Below are 18,430 nucleotides of genomic sequence, written 5' to 3' on the forward strand. Positions count from 1 at the left end.
CACATTAGAAACTCGGACTATCATGCCATTTAGGACATTACTGCCTTTCTGGAATAGGTATAAGGCCAGTGTGATATATAGATCGACATTCCCCCTCCAGTGCATTTTAGCTGCGGCAAATTTGACACCGACTACTGGAGTCCATCTTATATCACCCACAGAATACGCTTAACCACTTTCTAATAAACATATCTAAACTGAGGCATCTCCAAATCCGTCTTATCCATAAGATTCAGAGCAATCCCCGTCTGGAGATCAGTAGTATCCACCGGACCTGAACCCCCAGCAGCCTTATCGCGGCACCGGTTGATCCAGATGAGGTATACTCGGAAGGCAAGGGCGAGGACAATTCCGATAGACGGACATATCATCATGGCGAGAAATGCTGAGGTGTACGTTGGCGCTTCATGGGCAAAGAATAGCTGCGGTCCAATGATGTTGCCGGCGCAGTAGCCTATGAAGCTCTGTATGTGGATTAGCGGGATAACACACAACTTGGTATAATAGTGGAACTCACGATAGCGTATACAGTAGTCTTCTTTGTAAAGCCTGCAAAGTTCCCAGACATCAGAGCCATCTTCAGTGGAAAGCTCGCGGAGTATCCCGTCAGTAGACATGTGCCGGCAAATCGGGCCCATTTCTGTGACTCTGGAAGCTCGCGCACCATGGCAGCTCCAACCAGGGCGACTGCGTAGTTAAACGCCATGAAGTAGGTCCGTGTGTTGGGGAGATAGGTGCTGCCTATTGTGCACAGTAAAACCATGATCAGCTGCAGGATATAGCTGACGGAGTTCAGGAGCAGGGTATTGAACGTGCTGAACCCGAGCCCTTTAATGACAATTGCACTGAACTATGTCTGTTAGGGATGTAAATGTGGTCGGGGCGCGGTAGGACATACAGTAGTGACGCCGCCGTTGGGAATGTTAGAGGCCATTTGGATACAGAAGATAAACCATGTCTTTGGGTCCCTCAGTGCTTCGAAGCACTGCGCCCATTTGAATTCGTTGCTCTTAATACCGGTCAAGTTCTCGTTCACCCGTGCGACTGCTTTGCTGCGGTCTGTCTGGCTCAGAAACCAGGCGTCCATGGGGGTGTCTGGCAGAAGGAAGAAAACACCAACAGACCACGAGACAGTGATTGCGCCGAGAATTAAGAAGACGGCCTTAGTGAGTTAGCTATAATCACGAAACTGTTTACGGTTGGAATACCTTCCAGGGTGCAATTGTTTGTATGTGCCCAATGCCGTATTGGATGAGGCTACCGAAAATGCCAGCAAAAGTGTTCCCCATGAACCAAGCAGCGTGGCGAAGGGGCTGCTCCTCGCGTTTATACCACATGGAAATGACAATAGTCAGACCTGGGGCAATCACAGCTTCTGCAACTCCGAGCATGAAACGGGTCGCCAGTAGACCTGCGCCGTTAAAGGACAAGGCCGTGAACATAAGGATCCCGCCCCAGACGAGCCTGAGGTATATAAGCAGGGAATGATATTACAGTGAGAAGTCTTACACCGAGGTCGCAATTGTCTTGCCGACTTTCCAACGTACCATCAGCGCACCGGCTGGGTACGATGCGATGAGGTATCCGATATAGTAGATTCCGCCAGCCCAAGAATACTGTCCTCCTGTAAGGTTGAGGTCTTCGCGGATTCCGAGAATGGCCGTGGAAGTAAGAGCCATCTTGTCTAGGAATTGGAAGAAGTATGATACGGCCATGACGGGTAGAAGACTAATGACTGTTAGCAGATAGCCCGAGAATGACCAAAGAATACGTACCATCTGTCTATCTTTCGAAGAAGAGACTTGCTCTCCTCCGGCGGGAGAGTGTAGTTGGTGCTCTCCTTCATAATGTCTTCCGCGTGGACAGCCGTCCCACCCTGCTCGATCCCTTCCTTCTCAGATGGTGCCATTATGGGGTTATTATGTTGTCTTTAATCGCGGGTTATGTTCGAGCGAGAGATTGAGTTGGTTTGCTTCGCCTGCAACAGGAACTTAGGGACAGCCTCCATCCTCTTTTATACCCATCATGCGACGTCGTAACCACCCCACGGGGTAAAAAGCACCACCTCCAACTTGGCAGGTGCTCAAAACCCCAATGTCACCCTATGGGGTACAAGTGCCCAGCCCGGAAAGCGGAGAGAGAGGGGCGCATTGGATGGCGGGTGCAGATCAGGCGGATAATGGCTTCTTGGCTGGAGATATCGTATTTGATGCCAAGGGATACATCTTGAGCGTGATGCTTACCCCTCGTCGCCAAGATAGTGTTGATATATCGTCGGAGGCGAGGCCGGCAGTGGGGGAAGCACAGACCGTCGGAGGCGCTGCCGAGGATGACGCATGAGGGGCTCCAATTCTCTGCCCCTGTTACCCTGTCTTCATTGTCTATTCTCTACGTATCCCGGCTCAATTAAGCTCTATTTTTGCGGGTTATATTTTATTTACTATGGCTGGTCAATCAGAATGGGCCGACATCATCGCGAAGGGCATCGACGAGAAACACGACGAGATAAACTCATTAAACCACAAGGTAATTACCGTCCTCCATATCCTATTTAAACAGTTAAAGTAACACCAACAGATCCATTCCGCCCCAGAACTCGCCTACAAAGAGTTCCAAGCACACGATAACTTCGTCTCGCTACTCAAGTCCCTCGACTTCAACGTCACGCCCCACGCATACGGCGTCGAGACCGCATTCTCAGCCGATTTCGGGTCTGGCGGGCGTCTCCTCGTGTTTAATGCTGAATACGACGCCCTCCCCAATATCGGACATGCATGCGGCCACAACTTAATTGCAAGCACCAGTCTTGCGGGATTCCTCGGTGTAGTCGCCGCATTGAAAGCCTCCGGCGCGCCAGGACGCGTTCGTTTACTGGGCACGCCAGCAGAAGAGGGAGGTGGCGGGAAACTCCATCTGATCGATAACGGGGCGTACAAGGACGCAGCGGCGTGTCTGATGACGCATCCGGGGCCTCAATACCTTTTGAAAGACGGCGTGACTGGTGTCGCAGCTGTGAAGATGTTGGCTAATGTCAAGTGGCGAGTTGTCTACACTGGTCGCACTGCGCACGCTGCTATGGAGCCGTGGAACGGTGCGAATGCGCTCGACGCAGTATGCCTTGCGTATAACGCGGTCTCGATGCTGCGGCAGCAAATCCGCCCGTATCAGCGTATCCACGGGGTGTTTCGCGAGGCTGGGGACCGTCCTAATATTATTCCTGACAGGAGTGTTGCTGAGTATTATGGTATGTTTATTTCCTGTGCGTACGCTCATAGATGTCTATCTAATTCAGTTCATAGTTCGAAGCGACACCCTTGTATCTGCCGAGCGTCTGTGGGAGCGCGTGAAGAAGTGTTTCGAGGGTGCATCGCATGCAACGGGCTGCGAGGTTGTGTTTGAGCCGCTCAACACGTATGCTGATCTACGATCATCTGTGCCCATTTGCAAGGCCTTTGTTGATGCCATGCCAGCGGGGAGTGTTGCGCTGGATGAGCCTTCTGACTTCCTGGCTGGGTCGACTGATATGGGCAATGTGACGTACGAATGCCCTGGGTTCCATGGTGCCTTTGGGATCAACACGGTGCAGGGCCAGGGGAACCACACCCGAGGGTTTGCGGGTGCTTCTGCGTTGGATAGCTCCTTTAAGACGGCCATGGACTGGGGTAAAGGGATCGGAGTAGTTGGATGGAGGATACTCACCGACGACGCGTTTAACGAGGAGGTCAGGAAGGTTTGGGTAGAGGACATGAAGGCTGCTAAACAATAAGCCCAGACAAAATAGACATCCCCAATCTAGACCATCCGGAGAGTATATAAGAAGGTAGATGGGCAAACCCAGACGTTGGTTCATGTGTATACTGATCGCTAGGCTGATAAAATATGCAATCAAGAGCCCGATATCAAGACCCTTGAACTAAAGTGATACTGCCCCTTAACCATCAACAGCCAGAACCCTAGAATTCATATCCCCAATGTGGGTAAAATTCCTCGGCGTATTAGGTCTGCGGTACCCTTCAATATACGGAATGCGCTCGTCCTCTACGAAAATTAGCATCAATGGACGAGAAGTCAGCGAGAGCACAACATACCAAAGAAAGCCCTAACCCACGCCTTAGGCGCGCCATCCGCCTCATAATCCCACAGCGTAGTCAAATACAGCGAAGTCGTCCCGGGACTTCCCTCCATCGCAAGCTTGGAGTTGGTGAAGTCCGGGTTTGCGCGCATCGCATCTTCAACGCGTGCAGCACGGGCTCTGGCTGCTGTCTCGACTGTGACGTATTTATCCTTCTCGCAATCGCCCGCGTCATACAGATTCAGCCGTTCAGCGACAGTCTCCCAGACGGCCGGGCTGAAGTGGAGATTATCCCCGAAGTAGGCGTCGTTGCGAGACAGGGACCCGTCGAACTCTGCTGCGTTGTGCTTGCGCAGATCGGCCAGGTGGAATGTTGAGCTGTTTCCGGTTGTTGAGAGGTTGACGTCCAGCGCCATCTGGAAGGCTTCGTCGAATGTTGTCGGGGCGTAGTTGTAGGCGCCTGCGACTGCGCTGCGGACTGTTGCGAGGTCGATGTTTTTGCCTGAGCGGGGGAGCCAGCCGTGGTTTGCTAAAACGTTTAGACCGGGACAGGGAGAGCGGCCTGAAATGTTAGATTCAGCAACAATTGAGAGGAATCGACTTACTGTCTTCTGGTCGAGCTTTCTGGTACTTGTGGTTTCCATGCCCAAAGGGACAGGATGCGGCAGCAAGGCCGAAGAAGGCTGTTTCGAGAATGAATGCGAGCTTCATGGTTGAGATGTTTTACTGGTATACTGTTTCATTCTACTACTCTCCTTTATATACATGGTATAAGATGCAGTCCATGTTGACCGTATAGAGTGCTCAGCCACCAGCGTATGCGTATTGACATCGTGAGACCCCACCACCATCTTGGCGGACAGTTCGGGCCAAATAATGCGTAAATGACCAGGCAGTGATGACTGCTTATTATTATTCCCGCGTCAGGATTCGTTGTCTATCTGCCGGAGATGGCTGACGAATAGGAATCTTGATGAAGCGTTGTTAAGTGGCATTGCTGCTATACGTATACGCTGGCTGGCCTTTGCACCTGGCTTGGCTTGGATTACTACTTGTATTGTTGTCAGCTGCAAAGCGTTTCCTGACTGGCGTGAGTGTTAGATTACTATGTATGTATTTGATTGGCCTCTGATCATCGCGTCGTATCCGCAGGATTTAAATTCAACATACGAAGCGGATAGGCAATGGCCTCTGCGTACTTCTGCGGCAGGATGGATGCAATAACAGACACCAGCTGCACTCCCCAGTTAGAACACCACCACTGCGAGCTGCACTGCCCCAGGATCACAGCGTAGTGGGCCAGGATAACCATCGCCATGGGGTTCCGCTGTCTGAGCAAATCCAGATAATCATTCTGAATGACATTCGGCCATGCAAGCGGCCGGATATTCAATTTGAGATGGAAGTCAAGGGCGCCCTTGAACAGCTCAACGGCCTTCGTATTGCTTCCTTTAACGGTCGGCTCGTCATCGGAGGAGTCTATCCATGGCTGTAAATCGCCGAGTGCGCGCGAGAGATCAAGATCGTATTGTAGCTCAGTCGGGTCGTGGAGGAGGATGTCTTTTTCGTCCATCCAGGCATCGAGTCCGCGCAGTTGCATCCAGGGATTGGTCGTGTCGCGGATGAGAGAGTTGCCTTTGATGAGGATCAAGATATGGATCATCTCATCCAGGACCGCCTCTTCGCTTTTATCCTCACGATCTAGTTGCCCCAGCGCGAGTGCGTAGATGGAGAGGAGGAAAGGGAAGGCTTGGACAGCCTGGCAGTTTGAGTCACTGATATTCCCTGCTTCGATGCGGAAGCGCGTCGTTGCGACCGAGCAGCCTTCTAGAATAAAGGCGCGGTGGGATTCAGTGAATGACGGCGACTTGGTTAGGGCTAGATGCAGGCAGGACAGCATCAGGATCATGTGCAGGAAGAAGTCGTGCTGGACGGCGTCTTTAATGGCATGGTTGCGCCAGGCATCGCAGAACCCGGGGCTGACGTTGAACGAGTCCGCTACGTGGAGGATCCAGTGATGGAGCAGACCGAATTCCCAGATTGTGATCGTAGACCTGGACTCTGGTGTCGGTATAGGCGGTGCAGGCGATATTAATGGCTGGCTGCTAGACGACTGTGCTGCCCTGGCAGGTTTGGCCCTGGAAGGTCGCGGCTTCGGAACACAAGGCACGTTGTACCTGGCACAGGCGCTACAGACTGGTTGGGCCTCGTCGCATTTGATGCGTTTTTCTTTGCATCTATTACATCCAGTCCGCGATTTTGTATGGGGGCGTCGCGACGGCATTGGGGATGTTGACGGTGAAAATACGGAATACGGAGAGCGGAATACGAGCTGAACAGGGTGTTAGTAATCAGCTATTGCTGAAAATACTGCCTATTCCTGTTCTGTAATAGGCCAAGAATATGTGGATATGCTAAACGGATAGCCTATAAACGGCCGAGAATGTATCAATATAAGAGGTCGATAGATACATGCCATTTAATGAGCCTGCATATGGTCAAGGCGGCCTCGTACGATCAAAATAGTCGACTGTAACTCCATACTCCTGCAATAATGTCACAAAGTCCTCGCGACTTTGTTCAGGGCACGCAAAAGCGCCGATTTGGATGACCATGGGCAAACTTTGTGAAAGCCCCCTTCAAGCAGTGCCTTCCTACAGGACCAGATCTCACACAGCTTGAAAACTTCCGCGCCGTGAATATTCAGGTACCTTCCGTGAGAAGGAAGCAGCGCCACCGTGCGCGGAAACCCTAGTTGCACTGCCTATGAAAGAGAAGTCGCTCGTGACGCACCCATCTCATCAACGGTTGCATCCGGATCTAGTAGTAGCTTCATCGCTCTGTTTTGGCCTCCTGTTGCAGTCCATGTTATGGTAGACTCGGCGCTGCTGCTGTACGACGTTCGCGTGATAGGAGCCCCTGCGTCTAACAGCAGCTCGATGCAGTCGACGTGATCTTCACTGGCAGCGCCCTTCCTGAGTAGAAGGCGGCCCAGGGTTATATGTCCTCCTCGAGCAACATTCACCAAAGCAGTTCCAGCGATGTCACTTGGCCCGTTGATATCAACAGCCTGCTCTAAACCTGTTTGCACAAGGGAGGTGGAACCGAGAGATACCACGGCGGCGAGAAGGAGTTCCGGTGCCGGATTAGTTTGGCCCTGACTTTCTTATCTTTGACGGTCTGTGTATCAGCAGAAGCTGACAGCAGCTCGCAATTGTTTACCGTAATTTAAGATTACTGACCTAGAGAGAGTATGGCAGATCTGCTGGTACCGGCCTGGCAGATTCCTGTTTAGCTATCCACTCCACGCATCGCCGAATAGTGCGGAATATATAGTGAGTACTGCTAGCAGGAGTTATTACTTTTATATAAATATAGTATTCTCCCAGCTTTTTTCCCGAGGTTATAGAAGGGAAATAGTCGGTGACCGAGTACTAAACTAGGCAGATCTCTTATATAATTATTTCTAAGATATTAGTACGGCCTCTATTTTATCAAGGCTGGTGCTGCTTACTGTTAACTCGCTTTACTTAGGCTATATCGTAATATAGTACTAGAACCTCGGTAAGGATGGCCCGGAGGATCTTAAGGAGAGGCTGAAGAGGTGTAGTTTACTGTGTTGTTCTAAGTACCGACGTGATGGGCAGACAGGAAGCTTATACCAGCAGGCAAATAACAGCCCCAAGTTACATTAATGAGAGTTGGTCTCATCTATCTTTATTCGGTCAATCTAACCAAATATCCACTATAAGAATCTATAATGCCCGTCGAGGCCGTTGAATCCCTATGGAAACTTGTAGAGCAGGCTAGGGCCTATGTACATAACAGAGTGGCGCCACGCAAAGCTCTAGTGCCCCAGTTCTCAATGGTGTCGCCAGCACCTTTAGCCCTACTGTGAATGTATTGCAGTATAGTCATGATGTGGTCGGCAGGATTACAGACAGTATCAAAAGTAGTGTTATTAGTGCAGTCCTATCTCCAGTGTCGTTAGAGATCTAACTAGGAAGAACGATCGCCTTGCCAGGAAAGCAGCAATAATAAAATCACGACAATAACGATTTGTGCCCCGGGTAAAAACTGGGCCTTGAAGGTCTGGATACGCTGGGCGGAAGACCAAAAGGAATGTTAGCGACGCCTGCCTTTGCAATGGGGGGCCATTGTGCTGACACTTGGGCTGGATTCGAAATAGACTGTATATTAGTCGAATTGACGTAAGCTTTATATTCTCAGGTATTAATTTTATTGTGTTTTGTCGTCACAATGCCAGCTCTAGTTAGATGACTCTCTAGAGTATAGGTCCTTGATCAAGTGGAGCATATCAGCCCTACGGTACTGCAGGGAATGCCGCCCTCAAGTCCCGCAGGTTACACTCGGCTGGTAACTCGCCAGTCCGCCCCAGATTAGGGCAATTCGCCTCGTAGGAAGTTCGGCCCAGCCGGTCCACGGTTAACTCGGGCCCAATCAATGACGCAACGTCTCCAGCTTCCGACTGTTCCTAGACACGAATAAAAGACCATCACCACCACGATAGTTATGTAGAACTCTAAGAAATAGAAAGAATGCATTCTCCAGCCGATCGATATAGCGACCTTTCTGCCATTGAAACTGCCACTCCCACCCACGAGGACACCGAGTATGCTGCCATCCGCCCTTCACGGCCCACCCGCGTGCGCAGTAATGTTGAGCTATCTCGTATCGAGACTCTGCGAGTGACGCAGCAGGGGACTGTTGGGTCAAGACGGCCTCCTGAACCTCCTGAGAAATGGCTCCCATTCGGTGGGGGCAAGTCTCATCCTCCGCTGCTGCCGGACCCTGATATGTATGTCGTCGAGTTCGACGGCGAGCACGATCCAATGCATCCGCACAACTGGCCGACGCGGACAAAGTAAGTCAGCATACGATGTATTTTTTGGCAGCTTGATTATCAATTGGAAACTGACTCGGATAGGATAATGTTGTCCGTGATCCTCGCCTACGTTACCTTTGTCTCCTCCTTCGCCAGCGCAATCTACTCCGCTACCGTCGGCACAACCAGCGAGGAATTCGGGGTGAGCACTGAAGTTACAACCCTGGGAGTGACTCTATATGTTTTGGGATTCGCAGCCGGGCCGACCTTCTGGGCCCCTGCATCCGAGCTCTCCGGGCGCCGCTGGCCCATTACAGCCGGCGTCTTCGGATATAGCATTTTCACCATCGGCACCGCCACAGCCAAAGACCTTCAGACTATCATGATAACGCGCTTCTTTGCTGGTCTGTTTGCAGCAGCCCCGCTGGCGATCGTCCCCGCGGCGTTTGCAGATATCTACAATAACCGAACACGCGGCGTTGCGATCGCGATGTTTGCCATGGCGGTGTTTGTTGGGCCGTTTGCGTCTCCGTTTGTCGGTGGGTTCATAACAATGAGCTACCTGGGCTGGCGCTGGACGATGTATATTTCTGCTATTATGGGCTTCTTAGGTTCAGCGCTTCTTCTATTGTTTTTCAAGGAGACCTACGCGCCAATTGTTCTGCTTGAAAAGGCAGCGATCCTGCGTCGGCAGACTCACAACTGGGGAATCCATGCGAAGCAAGCAGAAGTTGAGATTGATTTCAACGAGATCATTACCGTCAACTTCAGTAGGCCGTTTCGGATGTTGTTTACAGAGCCGATTGTGTTCTTGGTGACCTTATACATGAGCTTTATCTACGGACTGATGTATGCGCTGTTATCAGCGTACCCGATTGTCTTCCAGCAAATCCATGGGATGAACCTAGGTGTTGGTAGTTTACCCTTCATCGGCCTTATTATCGGCGAGATCCTGGCTGGAGTCTATACGTTGCTCACGCAGCCATCGTATACGAAGAAGCTGGCTGCGAATAACAACGTGCCTATTCCGGAGTGGCGGCTGCCCCATGCTATCGTGGGCGGTGTTGCATTTACAATTGGGCTGTTTTGGTATTTTCCCCTACCTTACTCCACGGCTTGTATAGCATATACTGACAGTCACAGGTTTGGCTGGACAGGCTTCACGGGGAGTATACACTGGATGGCACCGACAGCATCGGGTATCTTCACCGGCTTCGGTATCTACTGTATCTTCTTGCAGTGCTTCAACTACCTCATCGACTCCTACCTGCAATTGTATGTATTTCTCGCCAAAGCTATCTGCAGATGCTAACGGCAACAGTGCGGCGTCCGTCTTTGCAGCTAATACGATCCTCCGATCTGCAGTTGGCGCAGGCTTCCCCCTCTTCTCACGCCAGATGCTCCAAAATCTCGGCGTACAATGGGCTGGAACGCTATTAGGCTGTTTGGCTGCAATCATGATCCCCATTCCGCTGGGCTTCATGAAGTTTGGGCCTGCGCTGCGTCGGAAAAGTAAATTTGCACCGGATCCATCGGTGTATACTGAGAAGGGGGATTAATGTGATTATATCGACTATTGATACAGATAGTTATGAGTTAAAGATGAATGAGTTCATGACTGTCCAATCATGGTGCAGCTAGATTAGCCATTTATGCATGGCGTTTACCTCGGATCTCAGTGCGTCTTTGCCGGCGTGCCGACCGAAAATGGGGGTACGCATATTACCATTATGTGAATATTGAATAGAAAACTGCCAAATAATTACTACAGTAGGTTCAGGGGTTGAGCTTTACAGATATTTAGTAAGGGGTGCAGTGCTATTTCTTCAGGTAGATAAATATTGCCGCGGGGCATCGATGGAACACAGCCAAAAGTGGGCTCTCATGTTAAAACAATTGCAGACTGATTTGTAACTGCGAGAAGGAATCGATTAGTAATTATTGGCCAATAGTTATAAAGTACTAAATACTTGGACATCACCCTAGCATGCAACGAGCGACTCCAACAATTAATACCATCCCTATCAAGAGAAATGACGAAGAATCAACAAATAGAGGCCCCCGATCAAGAGGCCCAAATCCAGCGTAACACGCATACCGACTTTGCAGCTGTTGAGAAAAGTCGCCCACCGTTCAACCACGATGCGCGCGTACAGTTTACCAAGACGCCGAATCCAACCTGGCGGGCAGGCGACGGCGCATCAGACGAGGACTGGAAGAACCACAAGTCCATCACGATCGACCCGTATGAGGAAGGGCGAGGTCCATGGCTGAACTATAAGCTCCTGATTTCAGCGACAGTCCCGCGCCCGATCGCGTTGGCGAGTACAGTGTCGGCGGATGGAAAGACGGCGAATCTGGCCCCGTTTTCGTTCTGGCAGTGTGCTTCTACGGATGTGAGTGCCTTCGCGTCGTATCTACTGGGTAGAAGGCTGATATAAGGCTGGGAAGCCACCCATGTATTCACTCTCGTTTACGTCGAGGTCGGTGAACGATACGCTCACGAATCTTCTGGCCACGAAGGAGATTTGTATCTCCACTACGCCCGAGTGGGTTGTTGAAGCTGCCAATTTTGCATCGGTCAATTCGCCCAGACATGTCTCTGAGTGGCCTCTTTCAGGGCTTACTCCCAAGAAGAGTGATCTTGTTAAACCGGCGCATGTGGCCGAGTCGCCGTATTCCGTCGAGTGTAAGCTGCACTCGGTGCAGGACTTCTTCAGCAAGAAGGATCCGTCTCTACGGACATCTACCCTGGTCGTTGTTGAGGTCATCCGGTTCCATATTTGGGACGACGCCGTGGGCAAGGACCGCGCGACGGCTGATATTCAGAAATTGAGGCCGGTGTTTAGGGCTGGGGGGATCACGTACGGGGCCTGTCCGAATGCATTCGAGTTGCCCCGGCCAGTGGCTTTTCGAGAGCTGCGAGAGGATGGGCATATTAAGAATTTGATATAGAAGAGTATCTAGCCTAGAAGTATATATATATATTTGATCAAGCGTGAGTCACTGCAGAGGCTGTGCAGCAGGATCCACTGAAAGGATGATGATCCACTATGATGGATGAGGAATATCCATCAATGTCCTATACTCCGAGTAGGGGTTGAACCTGGGTACATGCTTTGGTACTGTACCGCGAGTTGATCAGGGTCGATAAGCATATATTTATGCCGAATAAACTAAACAAGAGTAGGCTCTGCAGAAACAGAACATGTTATCCTGCGCTAAAGGAGCATTTCCCGTAGACAGTTGAGTATTGAATGTTTATTGCCGACGTTACCGGGCTAAGCATTTGGGCAGGGGAATTCTTGCTGGACCAGTGGAAACGACCTTCCTGATGCAGTTTAATGATGTAAATTCCTGTGCGGACAAACAGGATTTGCGGCGATCTGTGCACGCTCCATCCACAATCCACATCGCGTTTCCTTAGCTTCTGGCGCAGCATGCTGTGGTTGGCGAAGCAGCCCTGATCAGCACCAAGCTGGGTCTCTCGTTCGCACCAAAGCTGAATGTCTCGCTCGCTCTGGGGCGAATGTCTCACCAGTCGAAGTTAAACAAGGTATAAGTAAGACGGTGTAGTCCCTAATAGCCTCTCTTCTACATCCAAGCAATATAATCATTCAAGATGAAGTCCTTCGCTGCCCTATCCTCTTTGCTCCTGGTCGCATTCGCCAATGCGCAGGAGATCCAGTCGAAACCCTTCAACTTGGTCCTTTCGTCCGCCGACAAGGATCTCAATGGCCAGAAGCTTTCTGCCTGCCACTCCGGTGCTGCCATTGAATCACTCTGTCTGGCCGGCGACAACGGCTCGCAGTTCTTTTTGAACACCACGAAAGGCGCCCAGTCTCCTATCGACGGACTCGAGCCTTCTAGCACTCTTATCTGGAAACTGCCCGTCGGTAACCGTATGTAAATCTAGTACCGCCGTTGCCACCATAATCCTAACAGTGACAGTACCAGAGCCTGTGCCTGAGCCCATGAGTTTCTACGTGGACCCCTCCAGCAACGTCGCCTTGCCCATGTTTCAGCCGGGCTATGACCAGCAGCAGGTCATGTTCGACGAGAAAAGCCAGATGGGCATTTACACCTATCTTGATGATACCGTCACCCCGCCCACTGCCCAGAACGTCACGATCCTGAAGAACTGGTACGTTTGCCAGACGTACTACACTGGGTATACCTACGAGACCCTGGCTTGGGCTCTGGGTAATGAGTCTGCCAAACCCCAGAACCCAAGCTGTGTCAAGGTCCAGGTTCAACGCAAGAATCTCTAGACGTTGAAGGTAGCTGAGCATCGCGGGGAAAGCGTGTAAATAGGAGCTCTGTAGGTAAATCGCCATAAGTAACTAATGGATTTATATTGTTTACTACTGTATGATGTATTAGATCGCCATGTAACAGAGGTGGTTGCTGAGAAAGAGGTACACCCTAGCCAAATAACATATTCCTTTGAAATGCGCCAGACTGCTGAAAACCTGTTTGACCTTGTATCTTTTTAGACCGGCTACTTTTATTCCGCTATGACTGACAAGCAACGGAGCCGTCTTGGACAAGAGAAGCCACGAGTCCATCGAAACAGTAAGACCCCTGTCGATGGGCCTCGAGCTCTGCCTCCAACTCCCTGACGCGCATTTCCAGAGCCTCGACGTAGTCTTGTTTTCGTTTGCGAAAGGACTTTTGTCTAGTATCACTGTTAGAAACGCCTCGCGGGGGATCGCGATTCAGACATACGCAATGCGATTCTGGATTCGTTTCTTCTCCTTCCGGATACTGGCATCTACTTCGGGCGATTTGTACACCTCCTTTCTTCTCCCGATCTCGGTTGGAATGCTGTTTGGTACATCTGATAATTGTTCTGGGCTTGGAGAAGAGTACATGTCAGGAGATTGGAGGGCTAGGTCGGGATAAGGGAGATTGTCCTGGTTCGCATATCTATATATCGCGGAGCTTTCTGTTAGTTCTTGGATCCGTCGGCTCAGGCGATGCGACTCACGCAATGGTACTGCTTGGGCTGTTTGGTTGGCCAAGGAAGCTGGTGTCTGGCCGTGAAAAGGAAGGATATAGTGAATGCATCGGAGGGACCGGGTCTGAAGACGTTGGCACCGACCAATTATTCGGGATTTCCTAGCGACAGCGTCAGGGATCGATGTCAACTACAGATAAGGGATGGATAGGTGCCTTACTGGTGAACGCGAAAAGGCCCAGGGCATGGGTGACTGTCGTGATGAAGCCGCCAGAAACTGTAGGTCTTCCATAATGCTCTCTATGACAACTGTATTGAAAGGTGAGGGAGAAACCAAATTCTAAGCGGCGGGCGGTCCATGATTTGGTCTTTAAATATGTCGATTGCATCGATTCGGGATATGCTAAGGTCTGCTGCTACCACGGTTGTAAGCAACGTGCAAACAGATTAAGCACCTCGGGCGACTTCCGCATCAGCCTCGACAGTCTATCGACCTATGATATCAAATCAGGCTTCGGATATATCGGGCATAGGGCGGGATTTGGGGGACAGACCCTGAGCAGAACCCGCAAGCCTCGTAGGGAATACGCTCGGATCCACGAAACCCTGCACCATCCATGCAGGTGAGCTCAGGACTAGTCCCGGATAGCAGTTGACGTTGCCGATTGCGGAACCAGAAACGACCGAGTGTGTCTTTTCCGGAAAATGCCCAACCTTAATGTGCTGTCAACTGCTGTCAGACGTCATGTGGTGGTGTGCGTGGGAACCGTGGACGCCTAACCGGCTGAATTATAGTGGCGGGAACTGGCCAGACGCCGGTGCTTGTTGATAATAGCCTACTGATATGGACTTCACCCCCTTGGTCAAATAGGCTGCGCAATACTACCCTGGCTTAATTCGGCTAATACCAAGCAAGCTACTATCTACACAGGATGGGGCCGGTAGCAAGCAGCACAGACATCGCATTGTCGATCGCACTTGTTGAGCCGGCGACATTCCTCAGAGGGAGAAAAGCCGTCGATCCAAGCAAAGCAAAGTCCGCTGTCATTCGTGGTAAATTACAGGTGCATACTAAGCGAAGCGTTCAGGTCAGCAGCATCACAGTTCTTTTGCGAGGGCGTGCTATAACAGATTGGCCTGGCGGTACTCACTCTTGACTTCCCCTACTTGGCCAGGCTGATATAGCGAAGGAATCCCCGAATATGACGAGTTCCTCACCGAAGCGCAAGTCTGCTTCAGCGATAATACAGTACCAATCGGGGAAACATGTGGTCCACCTGGATACCAGGAGTACATCCCATGCATAGACACAGGTACTCGCAGCCAAGACGTGTCAGACGGAACCCCGTTCGCTGCGAAAAGACAAACACGGAATAACGGGCGATCAGTGGCAGACTCACAGATCTTCGCTGTCGGATCTCGGTCGTACAATTTTGAATTTACGATTGGTAGCTGGCTGCCTGAAACAACGCACACCAGGTACGGCACGGTGAAGTATGAACTGGAGGCCATTGTGGAGAGGCCAGGTCTATTCAAGCCCACTGTTCGCCGCTCGCTGGAGGTGCCGGTCATTCGTACACCGGCGGAGGACGCGCCGGACTTGTCCCTATCTCGACAGGTTCTCGGATCGTGGGACGATCGATTGCTGTATTCATTTCAAGTTGCCGGAAAGGCTTTCTCTCTGGGAAGCTACATACCGATTTCTGTTGCTCTACATGCCAGCGGAGAGGTCGTTTGTCGAGAGGTGAGAATATTCGTGACTGAATATGTAAAGCATTATAGAAAGAATGGCACATTGCATTACTTCCAACCCGAGAAGGATGTTCTTCTCTTTGGGGCTCATCCAAAGCCACACAGTCAAGGTATGTGTGCATGACAATCTCCGCTTGCTGCATGGCTAATTAAACTCCAGAAACTGGCAGTTGTGAGAAGCTCTATCTATCAGGCAGTGGGGATAAGCGTGACCAATTCAATGATGAGCTCCATGTCAATCTGCAGGAAGATATCAGATTACCTGGCTGCCACGAGATGACAACGAGGAACTTTGCCGACAGACTACACATTGATAGCTCCTACGAAGGGCTGATGATCAAACATAGAATAAAGGTCCGCGTTCATAATTCACTCGACTGAAAGGTTAATGACATATCCTGCTCTACAGGTTGTACTTTCGTTCTCGACCCAGCAAACAGGCCCAGACAGGGAACACGACCAGGTATTCTCTAGGTCTCTCTCATGTCGGATTCTGTCCTGCAGGGCCTCTCCATCAGCATTTACACTCCCCGAATATGTGGAACGTGAGCCGGACAATCGAACACCACCAGAAAGTATGTTTGGATGTGATTGTGCAAAGGGGCCATTGGACCGCTCATAGGACTGCTGCCTGAACAGGGCTTTTCACATCGGAGAAGCACAGAATACTCGTACAGGCAAAGCAGATACACTATCACTGCCCGAGCACATTATTCAACAGCAACGCCGAGTTCACGACCGCAATTCTCGACATTTTTAGCACGTGTACACTTCAATACAACACTCGCTGTGACTATTGTACGGTGGATCCTCCAGTAGGAGTAGGTTCAGGCTCGTAGGGGTTACAGAATATTGCGTGGCTAACGAGCTCTCGGTGCTTGCCGTTTTGCCTTTCAAAAACCAAATTGTTGTCCAGCCGGGTTCACGTCTACTATTGTACTGCTGGACAATTTGCCCTCTGGGTACAGCGATCCTTATTATAGGCGGGAAACCATTCTTGATTATCTACCGTATGGCGTACATTCGCTATTGCACTGAAGATTGCAATGTGGCTCACAAACCCCATGCGATTTCCTGATTTAATCGTGGCTTGAACCTTCTACCGGACAAGCATAAGAATATAACACAAGGGACCGCTAAAGTAGACTACCACGTGGCGCACATTGATGGTGCTACCTTCATGGCGCATGGTTGGATTCGAAAGAGATGTGCCGGATAGTTGAGTTCTCGACCCTGAGTGGCAATGGTGTCGTTACTCTCCGCCACAAACACTGGAGCGCAACAATACGCCGTTATACTTTATCCACACGTCATGCGATATCCTTAAACGGCAAATTCTGAACCCCGGAAAGTGATGGCTAGAGACTTACACAAAACCGGTACGAGGTAAAGCCCTGCTGTCCGGCTGCTCTCTTACCAAGCAACGTGGAAGAGCTGGAATAACTGTATGCAACAACGCAGAGTATTTATAGCCCTGTTATTCCGGGCTTTTGCTAACAGGAAAAAAGGCAACTAGCCTCGAATGCTAATCTTACTTAATTGAAATGAGTGTCACTTTTGAGGTTTATCGAGGCTCCACCGAGGGGAAAATCGTCCCTAACAAGACCACACGTATCCTTGAGCCCAATGAGGTGTTCATTGAGATGACCCACGCAGGCCTTTGCGGTTCTGATGAGGTCTTTCTTACCACTGGACAGGCATTGGGCCATGAAGGCATCGGGGTTGTCCAGAAGATTGGGTCCGACGTACAAGACGTCAAAATTGGAGATCGGGTTGGTTTCGGTTTCACACATTTCTTTTGTGGGAATTGCCGATGGTGCTCTACAGGTATACTATCTATTTGCCATGGATTGGTCATGTTATTGATATCTCTATTCAGGGTTGGATCAGCACTGCGAGAAGAAAAGGTGGTACGGTTGGCATGATCTCGACATTGGCGCCTTTGGAGAAGGGTTTGTCATGGATGCCGGCTCTGTGATTCCCATTCCAGATGGCTATGATTCTGCAGATGCTGCTCCTCTTATGTGTGCTGGGGCCACTGTCTGGACGGTGCTGACGGAGTACGATGTCCGACCTACGGACCGTGTTGGTATTATGGGTGTCGGAGGTCTAGGACACCTGGGGATCAAACTCGCAGCAGCAATGGGGTGCCACGTTGTTGTTCTGTCCAGGTCCGAAGCCAAAAGGGATGAGGCATACAAATTTGGTGCTTCTGAATATCATGTTTTTGCGCCTGGTCAGGAATTAGAAGACTTCGAGCCTCTCGATCATCTACTGCTCTGTGGAAACCATGAAGTGGACATGCCATCGTGAGTATTACAACCGTCATTAACTTACGAGATACTAAGCCAAATTCCAGTATCATTCCTCTCATGAATGTTCATGGATCGATATACCTTCTAACCGTGCAGTTCACTCCGCTTACAATCCCATCTATCCCACTTGTACAAAACGGCATTCGGATCCAGGGATCGCTGGTTGCTTCGAGACAAGGCCTTCGCAGCCTGGTCAAGTTTGCCGCCGAGAAGAAGATCACACCGACGACAATGAAATTCCCACTGACCCGTGATGGTGTTGAAGCCGCAATGCAGACTCTGCGTGAGGGCAGGATGAGATATCGTGCTGTTCTGGTTCGTGATCCACGGGTGGCTCGCAATGGTTTTTAAATGTATCTTGGCTCCCCGAGTTTAATGCAGGTGATATTATGACTATGTGAATTAACCTTTCTTGCGTGTCCCAAGGCCCTTCACGGGAAACGTTTCGGAGTGCGGCTGCCCTAATATCCATGCAGACCATAATA

General features: G+C 50.6%; 10 protein-coding genes across 10 annotated transcripts; 6 read left to right on the forward strand and 4 right to left on the reverse strand.

Moving 5' to 3' along the window:
- Nucleotides 1-179: 179 nt before the first annotated feature.
- Nucleotides 180-1,909, reverse strand: APUU_41648A (uncharacterized protein; the record flags this gene model as incomplete). The annotated part of the gene is made up of 6 exons (XM_041704855.1): nt 180-464; nt 518-850; nt 899-1,162; nt 1,209-1,464; nt 1,510-1,728; nt 1,776-1,909. The coding sequence occupies 6 exons, from the start codon at nt 1,907-1,909 to the stop codon at nt 180-182; spliced, it is 1,491 nt and encodes a 496-aa protein (XP_041557398.1).
- Nucleotides 1,910-2,442: 533 nt separating this feature from the next.
- Nucleotides 2,443-3,766, forward strand: APUU_41649S (M20 family metallopeptidase; the record flags this gene model as incomplete). The annotated part of the gene is made up of 3 exons (XM_041704856.1): nt 2,443-2,526; nt 2,578-3,244; nt 3,300-3,766. 3 exons carry the CDS (start codon nt 2,443-2,445, stop codon nt 3,764-3,766), a joined length of 1,218 nt encoding a protein of 405 aa, XP_041557399.1.
- Nucleotides 3,767-3,931: 165 nt separating this feature from the next.
- On the reverse strand, nt 3,932-4,783 carry APUU_41650A (peroxidase family protein; the record flags this gene model as incomplete). The annotated part of the gene is made up of 3 exons (XM_041704857.1): nt 3,932-4,038; nt 4,089-4,634; nt 4,678-4,783. 3 exons carry the CDS (start codon nt 4,781-4,783, stop codon nt 3,932-3,934), a joined length of 759 nt encoding a protein of 252 aa, XP_041557400.1.
- Nucleotides 4,784-5,204: 421 nt separating this feature from the next.
- On the reverse strand, nt 5,205-6,356 carry APUU_41651A (Zn(II)2Cys6 transcription factor; the record flags this gene model as incomplete). Its single annotated transcript, XM_041704858.1, has 1 exon — nt 5,205-6,356. One exon carries the CDS (start codon nt 6,354-6,356, stop codon nt 5,205-5,207), a length of 1,152 nt encoding a protein of 383 aa, XP_041557401.1.
- A 2,275-nt stretch (nt 6,357-8,631) lies between these two features.
- Nucleotides 8,632-10,477, forward strand: APUU_41652S (MFS transporter; the record flags this gene model as incomplete). Its single annotated transcript, XM_041704859.1, has 4 exons — nt 8,632-8,957; nt 9,021-10,007; nt 10,062-10,193; nt 10,240-10,477. The coding sequence occupies 4 exons, from the start codon at nt 8,632-8,634 to the stop codon at nt 10,475-10,477; spliced, it is 1,683 nt and encodes a 560-aa protein (XP_041557402.1).
- A 474-nt stretch (nt 10,478-10,951) lies between these two features.
- Nucleotides 10,952-11,873, forward strand: APUU_41653S (flavin reductase family protein; the record flags this gene model as incomplete). Its single annotated transcript, XM_041704860.1, has 2 exons — nt 10,952-11,314; nt 11,370-11,873. 2 exons carry the CDS (start codon nt 10,952-10,954, stop codon nt 11,871-11,873), a joined length of 867 nt encoding a protein of 288 aa, XP_041557403.1.
- Nucleotides 11,874-12,540: 667 nt separating this feature from the next.
- APUU_41654S (uncharacterized protein) lies at nt 12,541-13,189 on the forward strand (the record flags this gene model as incomplete). Its single annotated transcript, XM_041704861.1, has 2 exons — nt 12,541-12,820; nt 12,870-13,189. The coding sequence occupies 2 exons, from the start codon at nt 12,541-12,543 to the stop codon at nt 13,187-13,189; spliced, it is 600 nt and encodes a 199-aa protein (XP_041557404.1).
- A 244-nt stretch (nt 13,190-13,433) lies between these two features.
- APUU_41655A (bZIP transcription factor) lies at nt 13,434-13,792 on the reverse strand (the record flags this gene model as incomplete). Its single annotated transcript, XM_041704862.1, has 2 exons — nt 13,434-13,596; nt 13,647-13,792. 2 exons carry the CDS (start codon nt 13,790-13,792, stop codon nt 13,434-13,436), a joined length of 309 nt encoding a protein of 102 aa, XP_041557405.1.
- Nucleotides 13,793-14,810: 1,018 nt separating this feature from the next.
- Nucleotides 14,811-16,011, forward strand: APUU_41656S (uncharacterized protein; the record flags this gene model as incomplete). Its single annotated transcript, XM_041704864.1, has 3 exons — nt 14,811-15,021; nt 15,069-15,740; nt 15,791-16,011. The coding sequence occupies 3 exons, from the start codon at nt 14,811-14,813 to the stop codon at nt 16,009-16,011; spliced, it is 1,104 nt and encodes a 367-aa protein (XP_041557406.1).
- A 1,163-nt stretch (nt 16,012-17,174) lies between these two features.
- On the forward strand, nt 17,175-18,296 carry APUU_41657S (NAD(P)-dependent alcohol dehydrogenase; the record flags this gene model as incomplete). The annotated part of the gene is made up of 3 exons (XM_041704865.1): nt 17,175-17,457; nt 17,510-17,939; nt 17,990-18,296. 3 exons carry the CDS (start codon nt 17,175-17,177, stop codon nt 18,294-18,296), a joined length of 1,020 nt encoding a protein of 339 aa, XP_041557407.1.
- Between the last annotated feature and the right edge of the window lie 134 nt (nt 18,297-18,430).

Source organism: Aspergillus puulaauensis, chromosome 4, assembly GCF_016861865.1.
Source record: "Aspergillus puulaauensis MK2 DNA, chromosome 4, nearly complete sequence".
NCBI classification, from domain to species: Eukaryota; Fungi; Ascomycota; class Eurotiomycetes; order Eurotiales; family Aspergillaceae; genus Aspergillus; species Aspergillus puulaauensis.